At 35.4% G+C, this 21,159-nt stretch overlaps 3 protein-coding genes and 1 long non-coding RNA gene across 4 annotated transcripts; 2 read left to right on the top strand and 2 right to left on the bottom strand.

Annotated features, from left to right (window-relative positions):
* Window positions 1-3,980: 3,980 nt before the first annotated feature.
* Window positions 3,981-6,145, bottom strand: LOC130629387 (uncharacterized). Its single transcript, XM_057442550.1, has 2 exons — window positions 6,010-6,145; window positions 3,981-5,881 (listed from the first exon to the last, which is right to left on the bottom strand). The coding sequence occupies exons 1-2, from the start codon at window positions 6,119-6,121 to the stop codon at window positions 4,281-4,283; spliced, it is 1,713 nt and encodes a 570-aa protein (XP_057298533.1). The 5' UTR covers window positions 6,122-6,145; the 3' UTR covers window positions 3,981-4,280.
* On the top strand, window positions 4,278-7,216 carry LOC130629391 (uncharacterized). Its single transcript, XM_057442567.1, has 2 exons — window positions 4,278-6,150; window positions 6,453-7,216. The coding sequence occupies exon 2, from the start codon at window positions 6,477-6,479 to the stop codon at window positions 7,125-7,127; it is 651 nt and encodes a 216-aa protein (XP_057298550.1). The 5' UTR covers window positions 4,278-6,150; window positions 6,453-6,476; the 3' UTR covers window positions 7,128-7,216.
* Window positions 7,217-8,263: 1,047 nt separating this feature from the next.
* On the bottom strand, window positions 8,264-8,938 carry LOC130629394 (uncharacterized). Its single transcript, XM_057442569.1, has 3 exons — window positions 8,760-8,938; window positions 8,548-8,653; window positions 8,264-8,404 (listed from the first exon to the last, which is right to left on the bottom strand). Exons 1-3 carry the CDS (start codon window positions 8,850-8,852, stop codon window positions 8,373-8,375), a joined length of 231 nt encoding a protein of 76 aa, XP_057298552.1. The 5' UTR covers window positions 8,853-8,938; the 3' UTR covers window positions 8,264-8,372.
* A 6,868-nt stretch (window positions 8,939-15,806) lies between these two features.
* Window positions 15,807-19,650, top strand: LOC130629395 (uncharacterized). The gene is made up of 4 exons (XR_008981954.1): window positions 15,807-16,065; window positions 16,369-19,025; window positions 19,100-19,254; window positions 19,407-19,650. It is a non-coding gene; the product is annotated as an uncharacterized LOC130629395 (long non-coding RNA).
* Window positions 19,651-21,159: the final 1,509 nt, after the last annotated feature.

Raw genomic sequence — 21,159 nt, 5'->3', positions numbered from 1 at the left:
TATAAAAATTAAAATGAACTAACTATGTGATAGCGAAGTTCTTAAAAGAACTGTTTTTTATGATTTGTGATAAGATTTACTTGATAAATAACTTATATATAAACTTTATTAACTCCTTTCTCTTCAAACGCATTCTTTTAACTGTCGTCCGCCATGTTTATGTTACAAGGTGTTGCATTTCGGGAATGTTCCAGGCGAGTCCGGGCGTGTTCGGGAAAGTGCGGGCGGTTTCGGCCGACAACCGTCAATTTAATTCGAAAAGTCGCCCGAACTCGCCCGTATATATGCGGGCGTTTGCGGCTTATCGGCACCCTCTTTATTTAGCTAGAAAATTTGAGCCACTAAATTATGTTTTATGCTTTAGTTAGGGAGCTTTTTAGGGGTGTGAATGACCTAAAAGTGAAAAATAGTGATAGCTCTACATAACCTTCCATTTTCACTATATTTTTCTAAATAAATACTATTGACAAGGTTGCAAAAAACACATTATGGAGGTTGCATTTATTCTTTTATTTATAAAAAAAGTCCAGGCTCTTCTGCTAAAAAGAATACATGTCTATACCAATGTTCTTTTGCTGATTTGGCTAAAATTTTGGTTCTTAGTTTTTTGTCTAAAATTGTTAGAACCAACATATTTTGTGGATAATTGTAGATATTTGATGGTACTTTCCTAATCAGAGCATAATTAACTCATTGTGCAGTATGTGTATGACTAGAAAATATGTCTTAAGGATCATTTAAATCTAGCTACATAGCTAATTTTATGCCGGCCAAGTAGCCAGTTTTATGTCAGATAAGTAGCTAGTGAGAAAAACAGTTTTGTGCTGGTTAACTACCTAGTTTATGCTGCTAGCTAGCCAATTTGGTAGTGTTATACCAGCTTATTTTGCCACATATGTTGGTAGTTATTTGCTAGTTAGGTGTGGGTGAGAAGAGGTTCATTACATGTAAAATATAGTGATATACCAGCTAGCTATTCATACTTCCCTCTTTCGTTTTCTTGAAAATATCAGTTCGTCCGCTTGGCACCATCTTTAAAAAACAACAAACACTCCATCGCTTTGCTCCTTGATAAACACGTTGTCTCGCTTACTATAAACTGTACTAAAGAATGACCACATTAAATTGCTGGATTACTGTGATTTTTTGTTTGAATTTTTATAATTCGGATGTATAGGGACGAAATCGCATAGAAATGCTATATACTCTCCATCGTACTTCTTTTCCCTTATATTTGGCTTATATAATGAGGAAATAGGCTCCGCTACTCTCCGCAAAAATTCTTCACGCAATTCCAAAAATAGTTCACGCAATTCCAAAAATGCTTCACGCAATTCCAAAAATACTTCACGCAATTCCAAAAATAGTTCACGCAATTCCAAAAATGCTTCACGCAATTCCAAAAATACTTCACGCAATTCCAAAATAGTTCACGCAATTCGCAGCAGAAGAAGCAGCAAATGTAAACATGATGGAAAGTACTATGAAATCAAATATGGAGAAAAGTTTCTCATTTATAAAATAGTCATAACAATGTATTTGTAAAGGTCTCTTATTTTTTAAGATTCAACATTTCTTATATATCACGTGAAAATGTATACTGCTATGGAAATACTTTATGTTTCTGTAACTTGACCGGAACTTGTGTATGCTTTGGTTATAAAGTCGATTTCGTAACCTACTTCATAGCAATGTTTACCAACCCGGGTCCTTCGTGTCGTGCCTACAATAGAGCTCAAAAACAAAAAATTGACTGTCCACTCAGTAGTTTTATAGCTAGCAGCTAGGTAGGTAACTTTATTTAATAGTTTAATTTTAGTTTAGATAGTTATATGCTAGCCAGCTTTAGGTGTGAGTAAGTCTAAGAAGGGGCTCATCACATGTAAAGAAGAAGTGATATATATATACTAGTGAAACATACCCTTTCTTCGTTTTATTAAAAATGTTTCCCTCAATAGCATCACCGCAAGTTCCGTATGAGGCTTGTGTTATGCCCCACTTTGTAATTATCTTGCCCCACATTGTAATTTCGGAGCTGCTCCACTTTGTAATTCATCGTTGCCCCACTTTGTAATAATGTCTTGCCCCACTTTGTAATAATGTCTTGCCCCACTTTGTAATTTTCGATTTTTCGCATACTGACCAATATGCAATTTTTATGACGTCATCTTTTGTTATTTTACCGGTGTTCTGGATGCTTTGTTATTTGCAATGAAAAGCGTGTCACACGTTAGTAGAATGATTACTTTTAATTTTTATTAGCAAGCGTTGTAACATCACATGCACTGACCTTCTTTTTGTGAAAAAATGTACTAGCTGAAGTGTTTTCATACCATAACATAACAGAAATATAATACAAACAGTAGGTAATGTGTTTTTTTGCATAACATAACATAACATAAGAAATAAACATGTAGCGTGCAGACTAATCAGTTCGAGGATTTCAACGTGACCTTTTTTACAGCAAGCAACGTGTCACCTCGGGTATATCTACAAATCAAACTCAGGTAAAAAAGCACTACTTCTAAATAGAATGAAGGAAAGATAAAAAATGTGAACAAAGATACGACAATTTCTACCTGTGTGATTTATTGGAAGCAATTTACTTGGCAAAAAACATTAGAACATAAACGAAGACTATCGAAAATAAAAGCTGGAATGAATAAAAGACTAAAAATCACTTCTTCGATTTCCACACAATGTTTTCTATTATACAACAACCATAGGCCGGCAGTTGTAAATTTAGCCATGCCGTGTTCCATTTCGGATGGTTCAGGATGGTCTTCAGCTCTATGACCATTCCAGAGAATGAGCCGGCACTTTTTACAATCCTTTGCATGCCCACCCGGATTGAATTTGATGCTATTCTAGCTTTTCTTTGTGGAAGGGTCTTTTTATACGGTACGTAAACTCTTGGCAAAAATTTGCGTAATTTTTCGGAATCACAAACAATTACTAATTAATTAATAACATACGTTTCGCAAGTGTGCATATGTGGAAACTTGGAGGAAAGAATACGCAAGGAGATTGTTTTTAATTTCAAAAGAATCAGTGCGTGAGGTGCTCGACCGAGTCTTTTTCGCAAAAAAATGATCAAATTCCATATTCTCCTTTAATAGGGGCTAACTTTTTTCTATTGAAATCTGACTGTAAAGCCGGTTTTCCACTAGGCGGATTATTCCGTGCGGAGCGTTCAGCGCAGAGGATATTTTCCGTCTCGCAAAACGCATTTTATTTTTCCACTAAGCACGGCGCCATTATGCAAACAACACCATAAAGTTCAGTCGCCGATTAGTTCTTCTTAAAAAAGTTAAACTATTGAAATTGTTGGCATTAGAAAATGAAATAAATAATAGGAAATATAAAAAAAGATTCTGGATACGCCAAATTTACCAAGAACGAAAGCAGAAGGGGGATCTTAAACCTCCAAACTCCCCAGAAGAATGGCAACATGTAGCTCAGGAATTTTATAAAAAATGGAACTTTCCAAATTGCTTAGGGGCAATCGCTGGAAAGCATGTTGTGATGCAGCCCCCAGCAAGATCAGGTTCAGCATTCTTTAATTATAAAAAGCAACACAGTATTGTGCTTATGGCAGTGTGCAGTGCACTTTATAAATTTCTAATGGTAGATATTGGAGATACAGGAAGACAAAGTGATGGTAGTGTGTATGGAAACAGCAATCTTGGCTATAGCATTGAGAATAATCTACTTAAAATTCCAAAAGCATCAAAACTACCACAGTCAAATCGTGTGTTGCCTTTTACTTTCATAGGTGATGATGCTTTTGGGCTGAAACCTCACATGATGAAACCGTACCCACTTCAAAACTTGGCAAAAGAAAAGCGAGTATTCAACTATAGGCTCTCAAGAGCGCGGTGAGTAGTAGAAAATGTATTTGGAATTGCTGCAAGCCGCTTTCGAATTCTTCGCCGACCCATCATAAGTAAAGTCGACAAAGTTGTACCTTAAGGGAACTTATTTTGGCGGGAACTAATTTTGGCGGACGAAGGAAATCTAAAAAAAATTTAATTTTGGCGGGAACTAATTTTGGCGGATCAACGAAATTTTTAATTTTGGCGGGAACTTATTTTGGCGGGTGGCGGTTTTTTTTAATTTTGGCGGGAACTTATTTTGGCGGGTCAGCGGATTTTTTAATTTTGGCGGGAACTAATTTTGGCGAGTGAAGGATTTTTTCAAATTTCAACGAAAATTTTCTTTGGTAAAGATGTAGAAATAAGCATTACAAAGCAAAGAATTTTAAAACAAATACTAAAAATCTACTCTTCTTCATCGTCTATGATAATGTCAAATGCATTCCGACTAAAGTCTATGTCATCCTCGTCACGCGTGTACTCCTCTTCTTTGTCATCGTCATTTTCGACTCGCACGTTGATGAAGCTATCCTTTAATAAATCTGGCGCATTGATTATGTCGGTTATGGGCTGAGTAATTACACTATTGCTTTCTGGCAGCGGTGATAGATCTTGAAAAGGGTCAAGGGATTCAAGTGAAGTGGATCCCATGCGAACTGCGTCGTAAATTCCAGATGCTTTCCACCCATTCAAAACGACTTCACGGCCATCTGCCGAAGTGATATGGTTATAAAACTGGAGGAGCCAACTTGCATGAAGAGGCTTGATGGTGGTCAGCTTTAATTGAATATTTATATCTTCGATCTTTTTGTTAAGGGATAGCTCTTTCTCGATCTGTTTTGAATACCATTCAGTGAACAAATTTCTCATGAATTGCTTGCAATGATTATTCACAGTAAGATCCAAGGGCTGGAATATATGTGTCATGTTACTTGGAACCAAAACCAGGAAGATGTTGTTCTTCTTCAGCAATTCGGTAACTTCCTCAGTAATTTGTCCTCGAAAGACATCGAATATTAGAAGAGCAGCTTGCTTTGGGTTATTTAACTTCTTCCTCTGGTCTTCAACGTGCTTTAGAACGATCTCTTTGATGACTTTGATGGATTCTTGTGTATTGCTGTAGTGTTTGGGATTAACGCTTAGTGAGAACGATTCGGGGAATTCAAACTTTGGGAGGCTTTGATTTGTTTTCCCCCCATATATCAGTTGCATTGGCAGAAAAGAACCATCAAGCGTAATAATAAAGGTACCAGTAAGGCATCTTTTGTCGGAAGATCCAACGATAGGGACGGACGATGAACCCTTTTTCGCCATGGTGTGATTCATTCTTGGAACAAACTTAAGAGGTGTCTGGTCCAGATTCATAACAAGTTGGTGAGGGATGCTGTGTTGTTCGATGGTCGAAACAATATCGTGAAGAAATAGTAATTCGCACTCCTTTTTGGCTCCTTCAGTGATTTCAACTTTGGAGGTCGTTTTCATTCTTTTCTTGAAACCCATTCTCTTGAAGAGGCTTTTTGCCCAACTGTTATCAATTTTAATATGCCCCAACTCAAATTGAGGGTTTCGTGATATTAGAGCTTTCGCTGCAGCGGTTGCAACTGTTCTTGAAACAACACCTCCTCGATTTCTCAGTGCAATTAAAAATCTTTGTACCATCTCATCTAGACTGCCAAGGAACAGAGGTCTACCGCGTTTCAAAGGAACAAATTTGGTTACCACGCTACGTTTTTCTCGGGTTGAATCTTTCAGCTCTTTTTTGTAAAGATTGCCAAATCTTCGAGCTGTACTCTCACTTAACGGCCTGTCTTTGGTTTGAAACTTTGTGATTGCAGCCGCACCACCATGAATCGCAACATATTTTCCGATATCAAATCTTTCTTTTTCTGACCAACGGTTGTATGATTTTTTGCCACTGGATTTAACATTTTCAGTCGCGTCTGTAACAGCTTCGTAGTCTAACGAACCAAGGGATGATTCTTGCTGGAAGTCAGTTGGTTGTGGGCCTAAAATGAATAAAACGAACCACTATGTAATTGCGAATTTTGACCAAAAATTAAAAATTTTCAAACAAAGAAAGAAACTTCTTCGCAGGTAGGTATAACAAAAAAAAACATCAAAGAGAAATACTTACTTTGTTCCCTAGAACTGTTTGAAGGTGTTTCGTCTGAAGTTTTTTCCTTTTCAGCGGCCCTTTGTTGAGCTTCTTTCTCTTGTAATTTAGCTAACTTCCTGATGTAAGACATTTTGAAAGCCGGGAGATAAAAAAGGAAACGTAAGTTATCTGTATCCTGTATATTTACTCGAACATAAACATTCCATTCACTTGGCCTATATTTACACTAAAAATCGAACAAAAACATTCTTTTTTTCTTGGCTAAGGCCCGTTTAGACTACCCAATCGAACAAAAACATTCTTTTTTTCTTCGCTAAGGCCCGTTTAGACTAACCAATCGAACAAAAACATTCTATTTAATTGGGAAAGTTCGGTCTACACTGACAAATAGAACAAAAACGTTCTATTTTCATGCTAGGCAATTAAAAAATCGATCGATTGACATTTTTGTTTTTCATCAGAGCTAGAAAAGAAAAGACGTCCATATGGCTTACAACAAGACGTTCGAGTTTACAGCTGCTGTCAGAGGATTCCATTATTATAAAACTTATTGGAAACCTGAGGAAAATCAATCACTGGACTGCTTTCATGAGAACAACAATGTTTTCGATAGATTTGCAATCAAAGTTTGTGAATTCGGAAATGACAAACCAGTTGGCCATTTACCCAAAGAAATCTCAAGGGTTACAAAATTTCTTCTGGACAGAGGAGCGTCTATGAAATCCACGTTGACAAGTGTACACTATCGAAGATCACCTCTCGTTCAAGGAGGCTTGGAGATCCCCTGTAAAATAACTGTTACTTTACCAGGGACAGTAAACAATCTTTTGGTTCTTGCAAGATACCAACAACTTGTAGAAGCCTTGTATACAGAGCCGAAAGAGGAATTGATTCTTGGTTCGTTCTTACATATTGCAGTTATTTTAGATGTCGTGGTTCCAACCGAAGAGAGACCAAAGCGTAAAAAAAATACAGCCAAAAGCCAAAGCAAAGAGACGAAAAAGCAAAAAGATATTCGAAACTTTTTTGGAAACACCTCAGCTGCACCAGCCCCAAAAAGGCAAAAAGTTAACAACAAACCTAAAAAGTCGTCACCATCGTCAAGCAAGGACTTAGAAATCATAAATATTGATTAAAAATTATCTTGTATTAGAGGTTTATTATGACATAATATTTCTAGCGCAAAGGTATATTTCTAAAAGATATAAAAAATTGAAAAAAAGTTGATTTTTGTCGATTTTTTAAGGGGAACTTATTTTGGCGGATCAACGAAATTTTTAATTTTGGCGGGAACTTATTTTGGCGGGTGGCGATTTTTTTTAATTTTGGCGGGAACTAATTTTGGCGGGTGAGTAAAATATTTAATTTTGGCGGGAACTAATTTTGGCGGATTTTGCCCCAATCCGCCAAATCCGCCAAAATTAGTTCCCGCCAAAATAAGTTCCCTTAAGGTATTAATACTAAAGCAGTGGTGGCATTACACAACTACTTAATGACTGTTTCCAATGCAAATAATACTTATAATTACTGCCCAGAAAACTATGTTGATAGAGGAAGCCAAAACAATATTATTTCAGGTGAATGGAGAAAAGACTCTGAAAGTATCAGTGGTATTCAGGACTTAACAAATTGTAGTTCAAACAATTATTCAAAACAGGCAGCCTTAATTCGGGATGAATTTAAATGCTATTTCAACAATGAAGGAGCAGTAGAATGGCAGTGGGATATTGTCAATAGTACAGGACAAAATAAAAACTGAATAATTTATGTCAACATGTATAGAACATGTACATCCATACAAATACTGTAAAAAATGTTATGTTATATAAAAAATGTTAAAGAGAAAATTAGTTTTATTCACATGCCTCATCAAACTCAATTTCAAACAACAGCTGCGAAATCTTAATTTTTGCCATTTTGTTCTTCTTGGCAGATAATTTTCTTAAAGTGGGCACTAGGCTACGGGAAAAAAGACTATCTTCACATTCCTCTTTATCACCAGCTTTTAATTCTTTCTCTATTGCATCCAACTCTTTCGAAATTCTATTTCCTTCTGCATTCTCACTACGTTTTCTTTTCTCCCGCTTTGCCGTAACAGTAGCGCTGCCACTGTCCGTAATTTTGTTCAAAATCATAGGAGATTGTGGTGGTGTGAACAAATCTACATCAGGGGGTTGATCAACGCTTTCCTTTCAACACGTTTGTTCTGTATTTTCTTTACTCTGTATCCGTACATTGCTTTCAGTTGGGAAGTTCATAAGTGCTCTTTCATAAAGAAAGGACATCTGTTCAAAATAGTTACATTTTGGTAACGACGAAGCAGCTGCACCTGATTTTGTCATCCTTGTTCTTCTGTCGAGACATTTTTTCAGGTTGTCTTTTTAATATTTTAGTTGTTTTTGAAGGAATTCGCCTACAAATAATAAAAAGCCATATATATATACACAGTATATATTTAATATCAGATTCCAAAAATTATGTGATTTTACTTTCTTTCTGAAAATAAAAACAACAGCAAATATATATGTAGCTATGAGATAGTAGGGGTTTACTTACAATCTTTTTGAAATATTCTTGCCAATTCTTGCCATGCATTATTTTTGATGTTTCTGTCTTTGTAATCAGTAGAATAAATGTTCCATAGACATGGAAATTTCCGAACCTACAAATGTTTTAGAAATAGTTATTTGACTATGGCAAACAAAAAAACAGATAACCAAGTTTAGCTTTAGAAAAATAATCTAGCTAGCTAGCTAAGCTCTACTTACTTCCTCTATAAACAATTCTTTGTCACATTCTGTAACTTGACTCTCTACTGGCGTGCATGACATCAAAATCTGACTAGATTCTGCGAAAGACATCTTATTTCCCTTTTTCTTGCCACAATGGTTCACAATGATGCATTCACAGCTACTGCTTCGCTATTTCCTTTCAGCTTTCAGCTATTTTAAATTTTATGTAAAACACACGAAATCAAGCATTTTGATTGGCTCGCGGAATTTACAGTGGCGGAAAAGTCGAGTCCGGTTCAACTTTTAATTCCGCGCGTAGCGGAACGCCTTTGGCGGAATTTGCACAAGAACAACAATGGCCGCTCCGCTCCACACGGAATAATCCGCCTAGTGGAAAACCCGCTTAACACGCTGAAGGCACGTGATAATTGTGTGGAAAGTGTGCCTAATATAAGTCGGTAAACATTGCTGTTAAAAACTTCAACAATACGTTTGGAAATAAGCGTTTAACCATGATATTATCCTATTTTTGCAGGCTTGAGTATACCACTTTGATCATGAAAAACAATATAGATAGATATGCGCCGGACGAGTGCCAAAAAAATGTGTGCTGGATTAATGTTTATTCTAACTAAAGAAATAACTTCGTATAACAGAACGTCGTTTTAAAACGAGATATAAACTTTTTCTTTTTGTTTACAAAAATGTCGAGCATGTGCTTCCTCGCTAATTATGTTAACATAAAAACAAAAGAAATTTTACCGATTTCAATATGGCTTCTTGTTTTGATAATATTATCAAATTCATCATTAAATTATCTAATTGTTTTTATAACCAATCATAGTTGCGAATTGTTATTCATGAATAATTTAGTCACACAACCGCCAAAATTTCAAATTAAGTTTCTATACAGACACCTGCTAGAACCTCACGCAGTGTTTCAATAGAATTAAAAGAGTTGTTTCTCCTTCCGTATTCTTTCCTCCAAGGTGGAAACGATATGCGAGGGCCAATTGTAATCGCTGCATTGCAATACTAACATCAAGATCGTTTCTATAATTTCTGGTGGCAAATCATCGAAGTTGAAATTGCGAACTAAAGTTTAAATAAAATATATTTGCTATTGTTTTTGTTACAGAATAACAATACAAAATGATACAATAACGAATGTGCTTACCTTTCCGTGTGCAGTAAGATAAACTCGGACTTCCAATTGAATGTCCGAGTCTCATAGGCTTGTGATTGAGGGTGGTAAGGTCTGCTTTTAATCATTTTTAATTTTTTCCTCTGACAATACCTTTGAACTGATCCATAAAACTCTTTACCCTGGTCACTTTGTAAAATACTAGTGGTCCCATGTAAATTGTAAATTTTCTCAAGCTCCATTCTAACCTTGCTTGCATGTTTTGAAGACAGTGGTACTAACCAGTGAAAGCGAGAATCGACAGTACATAACGATACGTTTTTCTTTGATATTCAACTTGCATATTTTTCATGTCGACCAGATCGATTTGATGGGTATGATGAACCTGGAAAGCAAACAATACTTTTTTTAAATTGTCTCATTATCTAGCGTAACCCAGTAAACACGAGACGTCCCAAAGACGTCTTTAAAACGTCTTTAACACGTCGCAAAAAGACGTCTTTTTTCAGAGACGTCTTAGAGACGTCTCATCTGGTCTTTCAAAGAAGTTTTAAAGACGTGTTTAAGACGTCTCGTGTTTACTGGGTAATATCATCAAACAAATCCCAATTACTATTGAGCAGAGTTTATCCGAACATTCTTCAAATGAACAAATATTTAACGAAGTCGCCGTAATTTATGAGAAGGCGTTAAAGGAATCCGGGCACGATGTTAAACTGCAATACCAAGAACGAAAGAAAGCTGTTTCAAATCTCGCAGAAAATAAGAAAAGAAGAAGAAATATAATATGGTTTAATCTTATAACGTAAACGTATCTACGAAAATCGGAAAGTTATTCTTGCTTCTTATAGACAAACCTTTCCCGAAACAAAACAAGCTCCACAAAATATTTAACCGCAACAACGTAAAAGTTTCTTACAGCTGCACAAAAAAACATGAAAGCCTAGATAAATATCCACAACAACAAAATCATCAACAACAACGATACAGTAACAAACGACGTCACTTTTTCATAGATACCATCATATTGTCCTTTTTTTTTTTTTTTTTTTTTTTTTTTTTTTTTTTTTTTTTGACATTTATTCGGGTTCCATTATACAATGGTTCTTATCCCTATAATAACATAATAATAACAACAATAAGAATAAAAAGTTTAGAACAAAAATGATACAAGAAGCATGGAGATCTAGGTTTCAATAAGAGTTGTAGATTTAGGTTTTGTTAACTTTATCCTTTGATAACTTTATATTGTTTTTACGGTTTAAATGTCGTTGTATTTAACTGAGGATTGCGAGATCATGAAGCTATAGTATTGAATGTAAAAATTTGTCTTTGTTTCATTCCCGTGTGTATATTTATAAATATATATAGAGAAAGCAAATATAGTAGGTAGTTACTTATTTATTTAGTTAATTTGTTTTAGAACCTGTTGGTCGCATAGCAAATTTAATATATGACACAACACTAGCCATGTGGATGATAATACATTCATTCTTTGCAGTGATTCTATTTTTATAATGGGAAAATATTAATCTGCTTAGATCACAATTTATTGCTGTTATTTAAACTAAGTACAATCTGGAGCATTTTTTTTCAAAAGAAATCCATCTACAGGCTTCAGGTCAAGTTTATTAAAAAGAGTGTCTACAAAAATATCCATCCAACGAATGCACAGTACTGTCGCTGCAGTTAAGCATGTGTGTCATTATATCGAGAGGAAGTAAATGTCTGCATATGGTCGAAACTGAAAAGGGTTCTGAACTTTGTCAAATGATCTACTTCCATCCTTTTCACAATAGGGATATTCAATAATTGACATATATGGTTTAATAAATTTAAATAAGACTTTAAATTTTTCTATAGTAAGTCCACATAAGTATTAAAAATTAGATTTTAACAAGGTGAATCTTTAATTCGATAGAATGTTTTAAGTTTATCATTTTCCTTACTTTTCTTTAGACATAGATTGTTAAGCATATTCAATTTTGTCTTTAGTACTTTATTCTCTGTGTGTAAAATGTTAATAAGAGAAGAAATTCATAAAAACCTGCTTAAGTCAGTGATTTTAATGTAGGGATTAGCGTTCTTCAAAGTTTTCGCTTTGAAAACAGTAAACCCTTTACTATTAGCCTAATTTAGCTGTTTCTTCAGTTCTGTTATTTTATTGTTAAGTTGAAAGCTGAGAAATTAATTGTTTGTTTAAAAATGCTTTTTACGTGTTGATATGGGCGTGGAAGGATTTGTAACAGTAGATTGCTTTCTTTACGAATGTGCTGAATTTTCTTTTCTTGCTATTTCTAATTTGAGTTTAATTGAAATATAGCGGGTTTTTTCGATATGATGGTTGGTTAATAGATTTTTACCTTGCCGTAGCCTTTTCAAATTTACTTTCAACAATATTAGGATCAGTGGCATTTCTTCTTATGCCATTTTATTGTTTGCAACACATGTGACCATTCTTTCAATTTATACCAACGGTTTTTAGCATTGTACGATACTTCATCTGTAATGTTGGGTCTCTAGGCAGGCGATAAAACGTTATTGGCTCACCATTTGTTGGTTTGAGCGAAAATTGTTTAAACAAAGGGGGAATAAGAAAAACCTTTTGACCATCATTGTATAATATAGCTCGATACATCTCATCTCTAACTATGGTAGAACTATAATGTTGTTAATGAAAATCACCACTTGAACACTTTAAACAAATTCGTGACTACAGCAGAACTCTTAAAATTTGTATTTAATGGTAAAATATAAACTTGCTGAAGAGAAATAGATCATAGACCGTATATAATAGTATGTATTGACGCTTGTCTGAATACTTCTAACTACTTTTGCCACACGAAAACCCCTTTTTCAATATATTTTACAGCGGGACATCCAGACCTTTAAAATACTTCAAAAATGTGTCCCTACAAACTCTTTACTAGTACCCAGACTGCGCTGTATAAAATCCGGCAATAGGACGCATACAAAAAACTGTTCGTCCAAATATTCGCCATTTATGACAAACCCTCCACCTCCTCCATGTCCGCTTACCCTTGCTTTCGTCATACCAAGGGCGTACTTTTGTTTTCAAACGAACAAGTACTCCTCCGAGGCCGTCCCGCGTTTTTCAAAAAACAAGTAGTCCCTTGAAGGCGCCCCATGATATTAAAAAAGGCAAAAGATCTACAGTCTTGGTCAAAATACATTAAGACAAGACAGCTAATTTTAAATTTAGCAACCACTTGGTTTTCGATAGAATTCTATTTAACGAACCGTGCCTACATTTTTTCTATACTGGTAATTATCCGTACTGTAGTCAGTTGAAAAATTTTTTTAAGACATAAACTTAAAGAATCTAAGCCTTATTTTCAGTTAAAATTTACGATTTTGTTTTGTTTTTGTTTTCCGCTTGTGTTAGTGTTTTTAACACTTCACATTTTTTTGAAATGTTTTTATGTTTTTTTTCACAACAACTGGGGAAATATACTGAGTTGAGAAAAGCGAATCAAAATTGATAAAATTTTTGATAGTATTTATTAATTCACGAATTTAAATTATAAAGTTATATGAAGCGATAACATACGTTATAATAGCAAGAGAATAATCTCAATCACTGTAATTATAGATTTTAGATTTTTTTAACATCCAATCTGTGATGTGATAATTCCGCATAATTAGCTAAACTGTCAAGACCTATATCTTAGAAACGAATTATTATTTTCAAAAAAATAAAAAGATTCACAGACAACTTTTCAAGCTCTTCTTCATATCTTTTATTTTTTCATGTACCATCAAACTTCAAGTTTATGACGAAAGTCGTGGAAAACAGACTACGAAGAACTAATGCCTGTGGCGAGGATATGATATCATGCAAACAACGGGCCCTTCAAAGCAACAAATGGGCGTCTTGGCTACCACAAATTCAGTGCAATTTTTTCCTGTTATTTATTTAGCAGTTGGTCAACTTGGTTTGACATTTAATCAACTTGGTTTGAAATTTAGTGAGCTTGATTTGACATTTAGTCAACTTGGTTTGACATTTAGTCAACTTGGTTTGACATTTAGTCAGCTTGGTTTGACATTTAGTCAACTTGGTTTGACATTTAGTCAGCTTGGTTCAACATTTAGTCAGCTTGGTTCAACATTTAGTCAGCTTGGTTTGACATTTAATCAACTTGGTTTGACATTTAGTCAGCTTGGTTCGACATTTAGTCAACTTGGTTTGACATTTAGTCAACATGGTTTGACATTTAGGCAGCTTGGTTTGACATTTAGTCCACTTGGTTTGACATTTAGCCGACTTGGTTTGGGACTTAGTCAACTTGGTTTGACGTTTAGTGAACTTGGTTTGGCACTTAGTCAACTTGGTTTGCCAACTTGGTTTGGCACTCAGTGGTTTGACATCCTGTAAACTTGGTTTGACATTTATATCATTATACTGTGACTTGATAGTTGTTCTTTTTCTTAGATTCACTGAATATTCGCTCCTCGCGAGTTACAAAAAAAAGTCCATTCGAAGTGGTTTTTGGGCAACTCCCTGACACCATGGAAAGGTTTCCAATCAATTCGGTTGATAGTGTATTACAGGGAGAGAATATCCCTGACTTTTTAGAAGAAATAGATGAATTGGATAAGACAGATAATGAAATAATACATGTTGATAATGACGGTGATTGTGATAATGAATATAGCGCTTCTTCAGTTCCTTCTGTCCCTGTGCCAAGACCTGTTCCACGAAAAGAAAAAGCACCGATGAAAAAACCGGTACCTGCTCCACGGAAAGTAACAACACTGGTAAAAAGACCAGTGCCTGCTCTCAGAGTGCGAAAGCACTCAGAGGCACAAGAAACAGACATCTCCACAGATAGTGACATCGACTTTTTACCAGAGTTTGTTTTGGGTGAAAATCCTCCGAAATCATCAGAAGGTAGTCCCCCAAAGAAAATGAAACTTGAAACGCTTCTGGCAGAAGCAAAACAATGAAATGAACAAGTTTAACCTATGCCTCAGAGTGTTTCTTCTAACGATGAAGCAGACGATGGAGAAAACGATAGAAGTGACACTGATAATAAAAAAAATAATAGTTTTTAATCCAGACGTGGAAAAAGTTAGCGTTGACATTGAGGAAGGAAGTTTCTTTTGGATTATGACATCCAGTCCAACTGCAGTAGTGAGTTTTGTCAGTCAAAGAATCTTAGTCAAGCAACCTCTGTTATTCCACAAATGAACACTGGTGACCAGGCGCGGATTTAGACTAGGTCAACCCTGTCAGGCGACCTAGTAAAAAAATGCCGAGGATTGAAATCGAATTCTGTCGAATTTACCCAGAATCTGAAGATCGAAATATTTCTCCTTGTTTTCTCATAACGCAAATTGGATCAACCTATGTTGACCTGACCTGTGTTAGCCAGTCTTGGCTCTAGGTTATCCCGCGAGGCTTTTACCGTCGACTAGAATCAAACCTATGTGGGCCCGACCTATTTTGAGTCAGAAATTTTGAAGTCAGCCCAGTCTTGGCTCTAGGTTATCCCGCGAGGCTTTTACCGTCGACAAGAATCAAACCTATGTTGGCCTGACCTATTTTTAGTCAGAAATTTTGAAGCCAGCCAGTCTTGGCTCTAGGTTATCCCGTGAGGCTTTCACCGTTGACTAGAATCAAACCTATGTTGGCCTGACCTATTTTTAGTCAGAAATTTTGAAGCCAGCCAGTCTTGGCTCTAGGTTATCCCGTGAGGCTTTCACCATACACTAGAGTCAACCTATCTTGGCCTGACCTATTTTTAGTCAGAAATTTTGAAGCCAGCCAGTCTTGGCTCTAGGTTATCCCGTGAGGCTTTCACCGTTGACTAGAATCAACCTATGTGGGCCTGACCTATTTTTAGTCAGAAAGTTTTAAACAAACCTGTCAAAATTTGTAGCATGTTAGTATAAATATAAGTAAGGCATGCGGAAGATTCTTTCCGTTCTCAACATGGCTTGCAAGAGCTTGAGAGAGCGTGTGGAGTTAGTTTTTGAAAACGAAAATTTTGATGAGCTACCTCAAATTTACGCCGAATTAAATAAAAAGTTTAAATGTAATTCTGTTTTGCCATCTACTGACGTGTTGCAAAAACAACTTACTTTTGGTTTTATCCAAAGAAATTGCCATGCAGAATACTACCTTCCTGCCTATGTGAAAGCAAAGAAGGATGGTTGCGCAATTACGTTGAAGTGAGTTGTTTATGTTTATCTTTTGTTGTTTCTATAATAGCTATGCGTTTTTGTTACTATGACCACTAACTATGCAGCTGAATATTGTCTTAAAAAAGATTATGAATAATCTTTGTTGTTTTAAAATGTACAAAGGTCATCTCAAATATGTCTTGCTTGTTCAGTTTCTTTTGTTGATGCATTCTTAGTTTATTTATATATTGAGCAAGTTGAATTTCATAAACAAACCTTTAATAGGCAGCAGTTTGGCAAAATGTGTAGTTAAAGTTTTAGAATAGCTAGCAATACCTATTTTTATTACAGGTCTCAGGTCAATGGAAATTGCCTGTACAGTTCTATGGCGTTGTGTTTGTTTGGGAAAAATGTGATGGTTGACGACTTACGAATTCTTGTGTCAGTGGAGCTAATGATGAATGCTAGCTTTTACTGTAAGCATCCTCTATTTTCTTCTATCCTTGCTCTTCCAGAAAGTCTCTTTAAATCTATGGAAGATATTCTCAATATGTCTGTCTGCAATTCTGCATTTAACACAGACAAAAAACAAGAAGACTTAGTTAAGGAGGTAACCATTTTAAATTTAGTAGATCGGAAAGCTTAAGGATGTTTGTCGCACAAGGTGGATTGAACGTGTTGAAGGTATGGATACATTCCAAGAACTTTATGTCCCTCTTGTTTTCACTCTTGAGGAGATGTTTGTTCAAAGGCAATGCAATATTGACACATCATCAAAAGCCTTGTCCTTATATAAATTAATTACAAGTTTTGATTTTATTATTACAATGGTAATTACTCGGTCTGTATTTGATATAACACTGCCAGTAACACGAATGCTTCAGAGCAAATCCAACGATATTTTTGAGGGACTTCATATGATTGATGCTCTTAAAAGTGCAGCCATGGCTACACGAAATGCAGTTGATGCCTACCATTAAATGTGGTATGAGAAAGCTGTATTTCTAGCTCAAAAAGTATGTGTTACTCCTACAAAACCTAGAACTTGTGGACGTCAAAAAAACAGATCTAACATTCCTGCTGAAAACATTTCGGATTATTTTAAAAGGACAACAACTATTCCAATGTTGGACAATTTAAATTCTGAATTGAAGTTACGTTTTGACATATCTACTGTGACTTCTTATCAGGGCTTGTCAATTATTCCATCTAAGATGATGTTTTTAGTTAGTAAACATGGTCTATTGGGATGGAAAGACAAGTTTACAGCTTTTTGTAGCTTTTATTCTGATGACATGCCAAACTTTTTAGCTCTTGATGCTGAGCTAGATCTCTGGCATAAGTACTGGGAGATGCAGGATAGTTATCCTGATAATATTTCAGCCACTCTTTAAGCAATTCCATCATTACAATTTGACAATTTGACTGTAGCCTTAAGAATTCTTGCCACATTACCAGTGACATCCTGCGAATGTGAACGCTCTTTCTCTGCAATGAGAAGGCTTAAGAACTACAATCGCAGTACAATGGTGGCAGATAGGTTGAATGGCTTAGCTTTGTTACATATACACAAAGAATTTGTACCATCCACCTCATCAGTCATCAATAAGTTTGCTGTTAAAAACAGGAGATTGGATTTTAAGTAAAATGTTTAAATCAATTATTTTTCTATGTAGCCTCAATATATACTCATATTGTTTATATCTAAAGTTAAAATTAACAAGTAATAAAATAAATAATATTGTTTCTTCCTTTTCTGAATAAATATATAAATATAAATAAATTTTAAAATAAAGTATAATTTTTTGTACAAATCCATATCTAAGAAACTACTTTCTGTAATAAGTTTCATACTCATTATATTTCTCTCTCTCCTCTCCCCCCCCCCCTCCCCATTTTTGGTGATGACAAACCTGATTGATTCAAAATTGTCCCCGGGCTCAGTAGGCTCCGCTGACAGTACCTGGGTCAAGGAGTAACTAAGTCTTTTTTTTCCTTCTAAGCTTTCTCGAATGCTTAAATTTTACGTGGTGGTGATGAAGGTGATGATAACGTTATGAATCCAATTACCTTCTTTTTAGTTTTTTTCATTTACCTTCTTACAGTAGTTATATACAGTACATTTGTTTTTGCGATGATGTGACAAAACAGCAAGCTGCAATGATAATACTTAACCCTCTGCAAATTTTACAATCATCATACGATGATGTAACAAAACAGCAAGCTGTAATGATAATACTCAACCCTCTGAAAATTTTACAATCATCATACGATGATGTGACAAAACAGCTAGCTGCAATGATAATTAATTCCTGTGCGTGCAGTTGACAGAGCCATTTCTTTACTTCCACTTTAACAATAACTTCTTTCTATAAATAAATTTTCCTTATTCCGGGCTCGGCCTGACTCCAGCCGACAGTACCTGGTTTCCGGAGCGGCATTATGACTGTCCATGTCGGGCTTAACGAACTATATTTTCAATCTATTTTTCGTTTGTCCTAGGCATGCTGACGAGCCCTGACATTGGGCGAAACAGTCTAAAAATGATTTATGCTAACGAAATACATTTAAGTTGTCATTCTTTTTCTATTTGAAGTGTTTATGCGGAGCTGCGGCGTTTATGAGAATGTTTCGTTTCTGTTATCAAGGTCTAAAACGTCTGCATACGAGGTTGTTTTTTGTCCCCGTTTAAGCCTATTTCAGGGTTCGCAAAGCCTGTTTCAGCGAAAGCTTCTGGGGCTCCGCCCCAGACCCCACTTGGGGGGCTTACAGCGCCCTTCAAAACCCCCAGCTGTATATCCAAATTTTCTTAGTATGTCATGATGCTGCGCATCATGACCTACAAAGAAAATTTGCTAGATCCGCCCCTGGTGACGGTGCGAGTGCGTCCTTATTCACAACTGCCGTCATTGAATGGTGGTTGGATCATTTAAGGCGCCATGTATGCGACCACTGGAAAAACCATTACCCAAAAGGAGATTCATCCAATGGGATAAAAATAGCTTGACGTAAGTGTTTTCGAATTATCCCTATTTTATAAATTGTCCATATTTCACCATGTGAAATTAATGTCTATTTTTAGAGGAAAAAGCAACCCGTGCTGCAATGGAGAAAGATCCTATATGATCCAAAAATATTTAGATGTTTCCCAATTATTTTGCCGATATCTGTGGAAAGCTTTGATGGGACAGGATTATTGAACATTCCGCGAGAAATCATCCTTACAGAGGGAGAAAGGTAACTAAAATTGATAGTAAATTTGACAAGTTTGCAAAATTTAATCGACTCTCCATATTTGTTTTGCACAAGTCGTTAACTATTTCAGGTATAAGGATGCTATATATTGTTTTATTATGGTCACGTTTATAGTTATTTATTTCGAATTTCAGGTATACATGGATGGGCACTACGCTACACCGTAGAGGAAGCGTAGCTCACTACACTTCATTGTTGAACATAGACGGCAAAGTGAAGTTTTACGATTGCTTGAAGAACGGTCCAATTACGCCAAATTGGAAGAGTTTGTTGGAAGAATTTCAGCCACAACACACACTTTTTGTACTTGAAATGTAAAATCCTTGTACATATGTTTTAGTTTGAAAAATACATCTTTTTACCTTTTGTCTCATCAAACACTTAACCCTATTATGAACCCAATTTAGTCTGTTACCTTATTATCCAGAATTTAATAGATCGGGAACTTTACTAAGTACAATGGAGCGAGTTAAATTGATGCATGGGGTCAACTTAGTTCAAAAAAAGAAATAATAACTCGAAATAGTTAACTTGGTTTACTATAATACGCGCAGGACTACTTGGTTTGAACCAACTTGACTTTTGGTCATCTTGGTTTAAACTTCAACTCGGTTTACAACATTCATAATAAACCTCGTTTTCATGTTTACTGCGGCGTTTACTACTCCTGTGTATTTTGTGGAATCGAAACAGATATGACAATAGCCTTATTACATACAACTGTGCCTCAGTGCTCTGTGAATCAGTGCTCAGTGCATCAGTGCTCTGCGAATCAGTGCTCTGCGAATCAGTGCTCAGTGAATCAGTACTCAGTGAATAATTTATCTTTGAATCAGTGCTCTATGAATATGTGATCTTTGAATTTAGCATGCTCAAAGAATTAAATGCTCTGTAAAGTACTTAGTGATTCAGTGAATCAATGATCTGTGAAGTAATCTGCAAATAAGTGATCTTTTAGCTTCAGTGAATTGGTGCTCTGTGAATGAGTTATCCGTGAGAAAATGATGTTCGGCCTAAAAAACAAGATAATCTCTAAAAATATATCCCGTGAGAAAAATGCGAATTGTATTCTTAAATAAAATATGTTATAGTGTAACATAAAGTACATTGTAATTTTTCGAAAGAGCTTAATTATCACCCTATTCAAATAAAACCACTGCTTATAGCTAAAAAAAATTCAATGACCGCTTCGGGCAGTGCGTGGAGATGACGAAAGAAGGATTTATTCAGTCAAATATTATTCGTTTTTTGTTGTGCAATTCCCAATAATCTCTAAATTGAAAATAGTGCATTTTTCGTTTCTGTTATTCAGTTCAGAATTAGACTATTTGCTGTCTCTCGCCTTTTGTTTTATTGAATGCGAAGTGTTGAGCAACTTTTCATTTTTTTTTAATGAGCAATTAAACCTTCTTTAGTTATGGACAATAATCCTGCAACAGTCAAATTTTTGCAACAAAAAGTTTTTAATAATGTAATTTTATTAGTACTTTTTGCTAATCTCCATAAAATAATAAATTTTGAACAACATTTTTCGGAACTTATAATCTTATATAAAATAAACATAGCTACAGTTAATAAATCATGCGCAAAACTATTATCATATTCTGTATTATTTCGCATTAGCAGCCAAGCTTAAACTTTTGACCTGTAACATGAACTCTTTTGTTTATTAGCCATCACAAATTTCGATAGCTGTAATCAGCCTTTACTGCACGGATTTTAACTTTGAGTTCATTTTTTAACTGGCTTCGGTCGATAGCAGTTAAGGTAAGAACTTTGTTATTTTTTGCTTTGATATGTTCATTTTTTTCGTTATCCGCCTGCTATGGATGAAAAAATAGTAGTACTCCCTTGTTTTAATGCTGTAACAACCATTTATGAAAAAAG

Source organism: Hydractinia symbiolongicarpus, chromosome 2, assembly GCF_029227915.1.
Source record: "Hydractinia symbiolongicarpus strain clone_291-10 chromosome 2, HSymV2.1, whole genome shotgun sequence".
NCBI classification, from domain to species: Eukaryota; Metazoa; Cnidaria; class Hydrozoa; order Anthoathecata; family Hydractiniidae; genus Hydractinia; species Hydractinia symbiolongicarpus.
Note: the sequence above shows the minus strand (reverse complement) of the source record. Positions and strands in the feature narration are given on the sequence as shown.

Excerpts from the sequence above, each read along its gene's own strand:
- LOC130629391 (XM_057442567.1), top strand. The coding sequence starts at position 6,477 with ATGGCTTACAACAAGACGTTCGAGTTTACAGCTGCTGTCAGAGGATTC.
- LOC130629394 (XM_057442569.1), bottom strand. The coding sequence starts at position 8,852 with ATGTCTTTCGCAGAATCTAGTCAGATTTTGATGTCATGCACGCCAGTA. Across the intron at positions 8,654-8,759 it reads AAGAATTGTTTATAGAGGAA|GTTCGGAAATTTCCATGTCT; the intron begins GTAAGTAGAGCT and ends AAACATTTGTAG. Across the intron at positions 8,405-8,547 it reads AAGAATATTTCAAAAAGATT|GCGAATTCCTTCAAAAACAA; the intron begins GTAAGTAAACCC and ends TATTATTTGTAG.
- LOC130629387 (XM_057442550.1), bottom strand. The coding sequence starts at position 6,121 with ATGTCTTACATCAGGAAGTTAGCTAAATTACAAGAGAAAGAAGCTCAA. Across the intron at positions 5,882-6,009 it reads AAACAGTTCTAGGGAACAAA|GCCCACAACCAACTGACTTC; the intron begins GTAAGTATTTCT and ends TATTCATTTTAG.